This window comes from Helicoverpa armigera, chromosome 14, assembly GCF_030705265.1.
Source record: "Helicoverpa armigera isolate CAAS_96S chromosome 14, ASM3070526v1, whole genome shotgun sequence".
NCBI classification, from domain to species: domain Eukaryota; kingdom Metazoa; phylum Arthropoda; class Insecta; order Lepidoptera; family Noctuidae; genus Helicoverpa; species Helicoverpa armigera.
Genome location: NC_087133.1, coordinates 221,395 through 233,699, shown reverse-complemented (window position 1 = coordinate 233,699; position 12,305 = coordinate 221,395). Strand labels below are relative to the sequence as shown.

Below are 12,305 nucleotides of genomic sequence, written 5' to 3'. Positions count from 1 at the left end.
GTAGCGGTCGCGCGTAGCGCCTCATCGTAGCACTTGTTTACAATACCATACTCCCATATTAATAAACACAGATTAAAGTTACACTAAGTTACTCCGGTTTAATTAATAAGGGGGATAATGTTCACAATTATTAACACAAACCTGGAACTTTATATAGTTCCTCTTTGGGATCGCAACCTCCTTTACAAAAAATATATTTTTAAATTCTTTATTTGAATTTGTAAAATAATTAAGCAGTGTAGTGACAATGCACTTACTTCAGCTGTCAAATGTAAAATTTTGTGTTCAGTTTTAAATTATCAAAATTATCGCCAATAAACCTAAATTTCGATCTAAATTGTTTAGGCATGTGCGAATTAACAATTTACGCAATTAGTAGTAGTTAGTTCCGTATTTGGCCGTCACTATGCATGACACGGTAAGTTACGATGATATAAGAAGATCATAGCGTATTCACGTTCTCCAGAACAAGCTACAAGAGCATGTACTTTAAATATGTTTTTATTCTGTCAGTTGTTTAGTTAGGACAGGATTTCATCTAAATCTGGCTCCTGTTACTTGAAGCCTAGGGCTTCTCGCACGCTTTTACCCCTAAGACGACCCACTGAGCTTATATTCATGTGACTTCAGCACTTAATGCGATAAATTTTAATGTCTTTAGTAGAATGTCACGACGAAACCTGTTCTTAAAAAAGTCTGGAATCGCCGGTCGACATTGAGCAAATGCAGTGTCGAAGCTAGCTCGCTCTTTCTTTGCATATAAAGGCGCCTCAGCTCAGCAGAATAGTAAATAATGATAAATATAAGCATCTAATAACGTTGCGTCTCGCCTGCAGATAGTCCGGTTGGCAGATGTATGGAAGACGTGCAACAAGATCCGCGCGGCCGCCTTCCGCGTGGGGCTCAACCTGTGGGACTGGTACAGACCCCTCGACCCTGAGGGCAACTCCCTCATATCAGGTACCAGCTACCGCTGAATGTGCCACTCAGTTATAGACCCCTGCACTCTATTTACCTTGCGAAGGTCTAATTTGCTTTGCATTGACTCTCATTACCAATACCATCGTGACAACCAAGAGTAATTGCGAAGGGCGTTAGATAAAAAGATATTACGGCTGGAATTTGGACTATTTTGGTGTTTCCAGAGTCAAAGTTCGTGTCGATATTGGCGGGGCCGCTGCGCTCCGTCATCGGGCTGTCGGACTCGGAGATCGCGCAGCTAGCAGACTACTTCCGTGCACAAGATGGCCGCGTCCTCTATCATCAGTTGTGTCAGATTATACATGGTGAAGGTATGCCTCGACTTTAATTTTAATCTCACCAGAATCTTTAGTGTCTTTAGTTTTAACACTTGATGAATCTAAAGTAAAGTACCTAGGTATACTATCCATACTCGCCATTGTTGACCGTTTTTGAGATACTTTGCCAGAACGATTGTATTATTTAGATGTTGTATGTGTATCGTGATTAGCACGGGAATGTATTTGCGTCCTTTGTATTTTCAGAGAGCCAGATGTGGGCCAACTACTTTGACAATCGATTGAGAGCCACATATACTCACCAGCCATGTCCGTGTTCATAGTCAATTTATTTTTGGTGCTTTTGCAAGTAAACTGTCAAAAATATTAATTTTGTTTGATTTCGTTTGTCCAAAGTGTTGTGAGACATCTCCCTCTGAGTTCTCTTATGGTAAACGCACATTTTTCATCAGAGCCGAACGGTTTTACTATTGTGTTCATAAAATGTGAATTATGAAATCTCTCACACTACCTTGCTTCAAATCATCCAAACCTAGAAGAACCCCAGGATTGCCAGACGTCATATTGGATGCAGCTGACGGTTGCGTGCGACTGGGCCTTTTCGGTTTGGAGGTGAGCCTCATCTCATTTGACTTTTAGGTCACTTGATGCGTTTGGCTCCCATAAATCTGCGTCTACCTTTAACATTCACTCGAATAGAAGTACGTCTATCTATAGTTCATATATACAAAAAGATGCATAGAAGAAGTGAAATATTTACAACCCTAAGGACACAGCTATATCGCGTAGAGCGATAAATTACTGTCCTAGTAGGAATAATGGCGCCTAGGGATGTAACATTATTATAGCTCTTTCTTTTTGCGACTTCTGCACAGCATCATTTTAACTTAGCAATAGAGAATAATTGCGAAGGAGACTGTTAGTCCGAGGCGATCTTAGACTGGACCATAAACTAACAAATAATTATTAAGTAGACGCTCGCAGGTTTTTTCCAGAAGAATCATATTTTTTAAATATGGTAAGAAAACTAAATAAGGACCAGACATTTTCTCGCATAAGAAGGTATTACTCATGAGAGAAAGAAGCCTTTATCGTGAATCTGCGCAGACGGTCCGTGAAAAGTCATTGTATTTGAACAAAAATGAGTTTACAGCAAAACTGTATATTGACTTTAATCGAAAACTCGAAGGGAAGTAATCGTTAATTAAACTAGATCATGCTGGCCAATTAGGTCTTTCTGTAGCTTTTAGATATAAAATAATCAAGAAGTTGAGAGATATTTTTAGATAACTCTAGGTATTGACGTAACTTAAGGCACAAACGGATGGTTTAATTTAGCAACGGTAACCGGGTCAGGCAATCAATAAGAGACGACGCTCGCCGACCTGCTAACCAGCTGGATGCAAACAAATAAATCATTTCATATTACTTACTGAATAATAACTACGATAAAAAGTAATTCCATTCGATGGCGTCAGAAAAGGAATCTTTTCAGCATTTTTTTTGTATAGAAACTAACGTCATAAATGTTCTTGTTAAAACTGATTTAGGCCCTCTGAAATAGAATAGACAATAGAAAATCTGATGATCCCTCTATTCAGGACAGATGGGTTATTGCTTACACTGAATAATATGAGCCTAGATACATCAAATGGTTCTACTGTATACCTAGCAAATATGATGCTATAAGGGTTTCAGACACCGTTTTAATCTGACTGCGCAATGTAGGAAGTAAAAGGTATATGAAGTCATAGGTAACGAAACGTTTAGTAAGTTACAAAGCATTCTTATTAGTTTTAAACTTTTCCCATATGTTACAGTTACAAGTTACAGTTAACAAGAGAGCTAGAACCGAAAAAATAGCGAAAAATAATACTGAGCAAATATAACTAAACATAAGTATTATCTGGACTTTCTACTGAAGCAATATATTTGTTTAAAGCACCGCTGTGCGACATGGTAACATCTGTAACTTTTGTGACTACCTACACTATTGTATTATTGCTGTCATATGATGCCTAGTTCCGCCTGATGACTTCGTTCTACAAAATGTAAGTGCAATCCTTGCACGGTACGTGGTTATACAAAATGTGTGTGTCAGACGCGGGTGGTCGCGACAAGACGTCGGCCGACTGCATCCTGGAGGCGTGCCCGCCGCCGCCGGAGCCCGAGTGCCACAAGCTGGACCAGTGGCAGATCCGCCGCCTGTGCTGTCTGCTGGCCACCATCGCGGAACGGGACTTGCCGCTCAAGCCCTACTTTCAAGACTATGAGTTGGTAAGTTCTACAATTCGAGCTATTAATAACTGTTCTGTTCACGCCCTGCCTACTCAATATTACACTATCAGACTGTCTGCGCTTTCCTTTCTCTTCACCAAATACATTACTACGGTCACTATTTTCTTTTTTCAGGTTGCAAAAAATGACGGAAGAATAACATTTGCTCACTTTGCGAGGATCCTCAACTATATCGGGGTGATCGTGACGGCGGAGGACTTCAACCTGCTGGTGCGCAAGTTCATCAAGGACTCGTACACCATCGACTACGTGGACTTCCTCAAGGCAGTGGACGATGTCAAGAAGCAGGGCATCCGCGGCCTCGGTCCGGTAAGCACGAGAGCACACATCCTGGTGTAATGATCAATAATACGCACAGAATAGTTTAGAAGAAAGAAGAAAGAAAATCCATTTATTCATCACACAAATAACGCAAGAAACAACAAATAAATAAATAAGGGACAAAACAAAACAATGAACATAAAAAGAAGAAAAACGCTGTTTGCTTAAAGAAACCAGAAGAGTGAGGAAAGTAAGTTATAAATCCCTTTTATAAACCCATTGCCAATTTAATTAAATCAGGTATATTATGTTAAAAAGTAATAAGTATGTTGATTATTGTTGTATTGTCGCAGGCGTATCTGAACCCCAGTGCAGTGATCGACACGACACTGCCCAAGCTGGCGCGGCCGGAGGTGGAGGCGGGCATGTCCACGGCGCCGCTCGGCTTCCAGGAGACCTTCCATCCCGCGCTCACACAGCCGCACCCCCCCAGGCAACTCGTCGACCTCATGCTCAGGGTCCAGGAGTTCGTTCTACAGAGACGCATCAGGGTGTCTGAGTTCCTGAGGGTAATATTTTGATACATTATTCCCAAATAACATAGGCTATATTTTATTTTATCCGGGGACGGACAGAAGTTTCCCTGGGACATGGGTAAGAGCGCAGGAAAACAACTAGAAATTTTAAACCAAAATTTGACAATATACCTAAGTTTAATTTATTACATTAGCGGCCATTTTTATTACACTATGAAAAATGAATGCCCCTGTCTAAGAAGATAAGTCTAACTATTTAATCAATCAACATGCCTGTAATGATCCTGCAGCGGGATCTGGGAATAGTAGTAGATTATAACATTCGCATTTAACTAGGAAATGTTCTACTGGTAGGTACTTGCCTAATCTGGATTCCACACACTGATATTTGAAGAAAGGTTCTTTATCCAAATACACTATTCCAGCATTGCATTTTGACCACAGTTATATCAGTGATGTTTTATCTTGTGTGGCAGGACTACGACCCGCTGAACAGCGGTCGCATAGCTCCGCAGCAGTTCCGGCGCGGGCTGGACGCCATGGGGCTGGGCAGCATCCTGTCGCAGAACGAGCTGCTGTGCGTGATGCGTCACTACCTCGACCCCAACGACAGCGAGCGCGTCTGCTGGCGGACCTTCGAGGATGACTGCGACCAGGGTCTGTGCTTACTCTCTTTACGAGACCTTTATATTCTGCTGATAAGTTCGTGTCCTGCTGTTGGATTCGGAGTTTGAATTTTTTCTATACCTAAAAGGAAACTGCTAGTATGTTAGTTCTTATTTATTTCCAGCAAGTTCTCCGCAAGGGATATGTCCACCGCTACACATGCAGTCTCCATCGCGAGATTTATAATGCCTGATTCATGAAGTAATTTCGTATTTCTTCGCATGTCAGTGTTCACGATCAAGGAGCTGGAGAAGCACCCGGAGGCGCGCGCGGGGGCGGCGGCGGCGGCCGTGCTGGAGCTGCCGGCGCGAGGCTCCGCGCCAGACCGCGCGGAGGGCGAGTCCCCCGCCGACCTGGACGCCGCGCAGGCCGCGCTGCTGCGCGTGCGCGCCGCCTGCACCGAGCGCGCCATCGACCTGCGCCCCGCCTTCTGCGACCATGACGAGTCAGTCGCGCTCTGTCTATACCTATATGACACCATCTAGCTATTTTGAAACACAGACTTAGTCCAATTACAACTGGTCATATTATTAAACTAAGTACCCGATTCCGCACTCATTTACACTTAAATATTTGTCCGAATTCCAAGGGCAATCAAAAATGTTCTTGAATTGAATGCGCAGACACAACAACGGGCACGTGTCGCGCGCGCAGGTGCGGCGCGTGCTGGCGCGGCTGGGCGTGCTGCCGTCGGCGCAGCAGGTGCGCGCGCTCGAGGCGAGGTACCTCGACGACTGCGGCTTCAACTACGTGCGCCTGCTCGACGAGGTAATCACCAAGATATAAACGACAGCTTAACGTGCTCACCAACCAAGGCACATGTATGTCGTCATCACCAACCTCCAGTTTCGTTAATGTTTAAACCCACAGAGTATTGTTGCCTTGAGCCTCAGAACCCACGATGCAAGGGAGTCATACCTGCCAGCACTAGAGCAACGGGTAACATCAGCAAGTTAACCTCGTTGGTTCGGTACTTGCAGATGGTGGAGCGGCCGGTGGAGAGCGCCAGCATCGCGGGCCCCGCGCCCTCCGCGCACCGCCCGCGCGCCGCCAGCGAGGACCCGCTGCAGACAGACATCGTGCAGATACTCGCCAAGATCAAGGGCAAGGTCGAGACTGTTGTCTATTCTGATATGGCTGTGAAATGGTATTGGGGTCAACAATGAGGGAGTATAAAGGGGAGTATATGTCAGATTATGACGTTGAAATAAGGTCCGTTTTGCAGCGACACTCTTTTTAGACAACTGTTCAACAGATGTTTAAGTTTTTGTAGTAAGGCTGTTAATGTTCGGTTGTATGATTGTTGTGGCGGTGGTCAGATGGTGCGCGAGGGAGTGCGGCCGCGCGAGTTCCTCAAGCAGTTCGACGCGCGCAACGAGCTGGTGATCCCGCGCGCAGACTTCTACCGCGGCCTCGCCTCCGCCGGCCTCGCGCTCACGCCGCTCGAGATGGACACGCTCATGGAAGTGTACGTCTGGAGCCTTATCTGAATCCATCCACCCAACAATACGCGAGTTCATACACTCTCCTACGTAGTTCCTCCAGCTCACAAAACATTAAGAGCTGTTCATTTGATTTAGGAACTCCTGTCAAAAAATGTTAGGCCATAACCGTTTAGATAATCTCAATCGTTTTGAAAGTTATAGCAAAGAAACATACTTTTGTGGATTTGCTGTTATTTGCGGTTTTGCGCACCAAGATAAAATAGCCATCCTCTATAAATGGGCTATCTAACACTAAAAGATTTTTTAGGTTTACTTTTACATTCAACCTAAGAACTACTTTACAATGTGCATAATAGCGCGGGTAAGTAAGAGCTTAGCGTAATATCGTGCTTAGGTTCTGCGCGCCGGGGCGGCGGCGCTACGTGGAGTACGAGCGCTTCTGCAGCACGGTGGGCGAGGCGCTGACGCAGGCGGGGCTGGAGCGCGCGCCGCTGCTCACGCCGGTGCCGCACGTGCCCACGCTCGACTCGCCGCTCAACTTCCTCAACTTCGAGGAGAGGAACGTCGTCTCCGGCGCCCTCAAGAAGCTCTCCAAGTTCCCTGACCAGCTCTCCAATATACTGGAGGTGTTCCAGGTCTGTTCATTCGTGGCATTACTAATAATAAAGGTGTATTTGGGTGAATTAGAACCCACCTAAAAAACAATAGGTACTTTCATTGCGCGTACGGTTAGTACGTAGAATTCGCTGTCTGAGCACGTGTTTCCTGATAGTTAGAAATCATCTAACCGGATGGTAATCATCAGGTGTCGTAACAGGCCGAACCTCCTGATTAGACTAGTAACAACTACCAGCACGTCCGATACCCGGAGGAATAATTTGATATATACATTAGGTACGTAAAGTAGTTATATATATTTGTGTGGTCAGGACATGGACAAGGAGCACTGCGGCACGATCCCGCGCGTGTCGGTGGAGCGCGCGCTGTGTCAGCGCGACCTGCTGGCGCTGGTGTCTGCGCGCGAGCGGGACCTGCTCTACAAGTGCTTCGGCTACCGGCGCGGCTGCGGCGACGAGGTCACCCCGCCCATACTTCATATTTTCCCTCCTTAACAAACTATCTGTCTTTCTTTTGGATGGCAAAAATCATAAAAAAAACCCTCCCCTGTGAGTTAGCAGCGGTGTCCCTCACCGCACCACCCGGTGTTCATACTTTCACTGAGTAAAAACCCATCCTGTTCCTACATAGGCATTTTATGCCAGGTCCCAGTAACTCTTTCGAACAATCCCGCAGGCCACGAGATCACCCCTTACATTGATTTAGTCGGAACAACTGTGTTACCGTGAAAGTGTCAAGGCAGAGTTGCTACCACATGTTTGTGTTTCCTATGTATAAATAAGTCCGCCGTAGTTATTTATGTCCACGCTTCTTTGATTGGTTCTTATCATTTCTATTGAAGTTATAACAAAATTCAATACTATGTAAACCTCGTATTTAATAATGTGTTTTTGAATTTCGTTCCTGTTATCTCGGTATCAGTGTATCTTTGTACAATAAGTGATAAGTCGATGTTGCGCAGGTGAACTACCGCGCGCTGTGCAACGCGCTGTCGATCCTGTACGCCACAGCCAGCGCGCAGCCCTGCTGACCTGCCCACTCATCCCAGCATTCCCCACCAAATAATACCACTAAATGTTCTCAAATTTGTTTTATTCATAACATTATACAAATAGAGTTAGACTTTACAAAAGCATTTTTAGAGTGTTACACCAAAACAATATCAATTTAATCTACAAAAAGCAAATGTTTATAAAATATTTGAATAGTTTAAAATCCAGTCCTGTTTAGAGGGGTTTATTTTCGTCATAATTTTTACTAAGCTGCAGTGCTGATATGATGTCCCATTCAGTTGTAGAAACCACGTCAGTTGTAATTTAAGAGTAATGCGATGTAGAATCGATAAGACCATTAGTTTATATAGCGACAGTAGAAGGTTTGTTAGTAAAAGGGGCGTCAGTAGAAGGTTTGTCAGTTGAAGGAGCATCAGTAGACGGACGGTCAGTTGAAGGAGCTTCAGTAGACGGAGGGTCAGTTGAAGGTGCATCAGTAGACGGAGGGACACTTGAAAGAGCATCAGTAGACGGAGAGACACTTGAAGGTGCATCAGTAGAAGCAGTGCCAGTAAAAGGGGCGTCGGTAGGAGCGCCAGTAGAAAGCGCGTCGGTAGCCGGAGGGACACTTGAAGGAGCATCAGTAGAAGGAACAGGTGTTGTTGCGTTGTGGCAAGGCCGTGGGGGGCGTGGTGGCGGCGTCGCCGTGCAGTTGACGTTGTTGGGCCAGTCGCACACCTGCAGCTCGGGGTTGAAGTGCAGGCCTAAGGGGCAGCGGCGGCAGGCGGGGCGCAGCACGGCGCTGCAGTAGTAGAACAGGCGGCAGTAGTGCGGGTGCGGCGCGAGCGCGGCCGTGGCGTTGACTTGCGCGCACGCCGCCCGGCCGGCCGCGCGGTCTGCGCACCCACGTGGAGGTCTCCGGTTCCAGCCATCTCGTATCCTACAGATATTAGCATTTTTTGTAACTGATTCCACAATGCAGGGTATTTTCTAAAAATAAGGTGACAAGACGGGTATCAACTTCACACCTGTAGTTAGTGCATAAACTAATACCTACCTAATTGACGAGGCAAAGCAAATTGACCAACAGCTCGTGGGAACTATTGCCATATCTGGATGAAATATCTATACTAATATTATAAAGCTGAAGAGTTTGTTTGTTTGCGTGAACGCGCTAATCTCAGGAACTACTGGACGGATTTGAAAAATTCTTTCCGTGTTAGATAGCACATTTATCGAGGAAGGCAATAGGTAGGCTACTATACTTTTTATCCGGGTTCGTGCAAAAGTTCCCACGGAATGGGGGTGAAACCGCTGGCAGAAACTAGTACCCTATATTACTCGGGAAAAGTGGAGACTTCCATCACTGAAATAATTTTCCAAATCGGTTCAGTAGTTTTGGAGCCTTTGGTTTACACACATACATGCCCACTCGTATTTACATTTCTTCATACACCTGCAACTAATCGTAGGTAGGTATACTTACAGCTTAAAACTAATAAAGTGCATCAAAAAATTTATCCTCATCACTGTCATTCGGTAATGTAGATACCCAAAAGTCTGTGCTGTGATGTGAGGGCAGCATATCGCTATGCTGAATGGTAATGCTTAGTCGTTGTGCGAAACGAACGAGTCACGGGAAGAGACAATCAGGCGCTTGGATCCTTGGCAAGTGGTTGAGCACTCGGAGCCGACGGCCCGCAAGTTTCAACCCCAAACGGCTCAAACATAATTATATGTTTGTAGTTGCTGACGACAACAAGAGCGCGACGGATCACTTCCTTGATATTCGCATGCCGTAGTATGGGGCGGCGGATGCAAGACAGGCCGTGGTGGCCAAGGATGTTGACGGTCTAAAATGTACAATAACACGCAGGTATAAAACTCACCAGGGTGGGAGGTGAAAGGGTCCAGCCAGGACGGTGGCCACCAGACAACTCAGTACCAGCAGTTTGAACATGTTGATGGTGGAAGTCGCACTGTGGCGCACCATGCCAGACTCGCTACTTATTGTGGTGGTCGAGTGGCGCTGTGACTCACTCGCGCACTTCATCAGATAAGCTGCACTTGTGCGAACACATACATGTATCACGTTGGGACACTTGGTAATTTACGTCATCGTAATTATCGTTATTCCAAAGAAAAACCTAAAACTGAAGACAGACCTGATGCTTAATTACCCGACTGCCAGAAGGGTAATGTTTGAACCCTTGTTTACCTAGCTGTTGGTCCCCAACTGCGCTTTTAAGTTAGGTATCATTCGATTATAAGTCCCACCTTTTAGGTGCCAAGGCTTTGTTTTTGGATAGTTTTAAAACGAGTGACTGTAAATTACAGTTTTAAGTGTCAAAATTAATTAATTTGGGTTATAAAATTACTAAGTGAGCGACCGACTGCAAGTGACGAAAAATCAACAGGATAGTATCTTACAAACATTAATTTGAGTTACTTAAAATACAAAATGAGCAGCTTCATAGGTAATATTTGAGCGACTTAATATTTGTTTGAGTGTCAACGATACGACCCGCATTTTTTTCAATATTTGGCAAATGTATTTTTTATACTGAGCGGCAATACAAAATGTGTGAAATAAATTACATTAGACACATTTCCTAAATAGTAATCGGAAATGTATAATTAAGATATCAAGGGGTAAGCGGGGGATAGCGGAGCGGGGGAAAGGGATTGAAGCGAAGCATGCAAGCAGGCATGCAGCATGGAAGCACAATGCAACATGCAGGAAGCATGGCTTCTGTCACGGCTCCGGCGCTGCGGGGCTCCGGCGGTCCCATGCGAGCTTATCGTCGCAGATGGTTTTCACGCTCACCACCGCAGCTTCGGCTCCTCAGTAGCCTTAGCCGCGGCGGCGAGCCTTAAAACTACCTGCGCCTCAGCTCGCAGGCCGCCTCATCCCTCCGCATCTACGCGGTTTTGAATTGCACTCTAGGGGTAGGGCAAACAAGAATACGTGGAGTCGGTTTCACAGCGATTCGTTTTCAAAATTCTGCCATCTTAAAATAGAATATCAGGAACTCATCTGCCTAGCCTTTTCCCAACTATGTTGGGGTCGGCTTCCAGTCTAACCGGATGCAGCTGAGTACCAGTGTTTTACAAGGAGCGACTGCCTATATGACCTCCTCAACCCAGTTACCTGGGCAACCCGATACCCCTTGGTAAGACTGGTTGTCAGACTTTCTGGCTTCTGACTACCCATAACGACTACCAAAGATGTTTAAATGGCAGCCGGGACCTACAGTTTATCGTGCCATCCGAAACACGGAAGAACTCATTATGACAAGATGGTCACCCATCCACGGACCGACCGCGCCAAGCGTTGCTTAACCTTATGATTGATCGATCCGCGCGGCTTTGACTTAGCCACGAGCTCTTCGAAAATAGAATATCAGGAACTAATAATCATTAATAAAGTAGCTTACAAAACTTTGCTCAAAGTGAACTTTTAAGTACCACGTTAGTATAAAATCACTTAAAAAATCGATTCTATCTTAATATTGAAGTTGTCCTCTCTGTATTTCTAGTCGCTCACTTAGTAATGTAGTCGCTCGGATACATTTTTAATATATGAAATGGATTTATCACAATCCACTTTTTGTAAGCTCGTTCTGGATTTTATTATTAATCAATATATTCGTTGTTACTTTAGTTAATTTTTCGCTTACTCAAATTCATGCCGCTCAAGTTATTAATACAGTATGTCATCATCAGTCGCAAAGCGTTTTTTTAATCGCTCGTTTTATAATTCCCCTTTGTTTTTTAACTTGGCAAAAGGCTCACTAACGTAGTAGCACAACGCCATCTGTCAGTTTCTTGGGAACTATATATTTTTTTAATTCTCAAAGATAACCTCCGATTGTTGATAACAAGTTTTGGTACCTATTGGTACGACCGCAAAATTATTACGTTGATAAGATATGACGCTCCGTTCCTTCCAGTAACGTACCAAGTTCCCTCATTATATCTGAACATCGATATGTATGTACTCGTTAGAATATAGGTATGGCAATGTATCTAAAAATAATCATCTGCAAACTAACTCTCCAAAGTGACAAGCAATGTACCCAACTCCATTTTGCTATGAAATAAACGGTAGAAGTGTTTTGTTCGCTAACTGCTCGCATTACACGATGTTTGTTTTTTTCCATTCGTCTGATGGTGCTAATTTAAGCCCGCGCGTATAAGCAAATATACCCTGGGTAGTGGAGGTCAGGT

The 12,305-nt window shown here is 44.7% G+C and overlaps 2 protein-coding genes across 2 annotated transcripts; one reads left to right on the top strand and one right to left on the bottom strand.

Moving 5' to 3' along the window:
• The first annotated feature begins 229 nt into the window (after positions 1 to 229).
• Positions 230 to 8,165, top strand: LOC110378259 (uncharacterized). The gene is made up of 14 exons (XM_049836855.2): positions 230 to 418; positions 837 to 960; positions 1,146 to 1,292; positions 3,361 to 3,536; positions 3,672 to 3,866; positions 4,172 to 4,387; positions 4,831 to 5,011; positions 5,249 to 5,465; positions 5,644 to 5,788; positions 6,001 to 6,129; positions 6,340 to 6,488; positions 6,860 to 7,100; positions 7,395 to 7,541; positions 8,045 to 8,165. Exons 1-14 carry the CDS (start codon positions 407 to 409, stop codon positions 8,111 to 8,113), a joined length of 2,148 nt encoding a protein of 715 aa, XP_049692812.2. The 5' UTR covers positions 230 to 406; the 3' UTR covers positions 8,114 to 8,165.
• LOC110378260 (uncharacterized) lies at positions 8,159 to 12,220 on the bottom strand. The gene is made up of 2 exons (XM_049836881.2): positions 9,965 to 12,220; positions 8,159 to 9,015 (listed from the first exon to the last, which is right to left on the bottom strand). The coding sequence occupies exons 1-2, from the start codon at positions 10,126 to 10,128 to the stop codon at positions 8,439 to 8,441; spliced, it is 741 nt and encodes a 246-aa protein (XP_049692838.2). The 5' UTR covers positions 10,129 to 12,220; the 3' UTR covers positions 8,159 to 8,438.
• Between the last annotated feature and the right edge of the window lie 85 nt (positions 12,221 to 12,305).

What these genes read in the sequence shown, in the direction of transcription:
- LOC110378259 (XM_049836855.2), top strand. An exon ending in GGGCAACTCCCTCATATCAG is followed by an intron (nt 961 to 1,145) that starts GTACCAGCTACC and finishes TGGTGTTTCCAG; the next exon opens with AGTCAAAGTTCGTGTCGATA. An exon ending in ATATACTGGAGGTGTTCCAG is followed by an intron (nt 7,101 to 7,394) that starts GTCTGTTCATTC and finishes TTGTGTGGTCAG; the next exon opens with GACATGGACAAGGAGCACTG.
- LOC110378260 (XM_049836881.2), bottom strand. Translation starts at nt 10,128, where the DNA reads ATGAAGTGCGCGAGTGAGTCACAGCGCCACTCGACCACCACAATAAGT. An exon ending in CCCTTTCACCTCCCACCCTG is followed by an intron (nt 9,016 to 9,964) that starts GTGAGTTTTATA and finishes TAATATCTGTAG; the next exon opens with GATACGAGATGGCTGGAACC.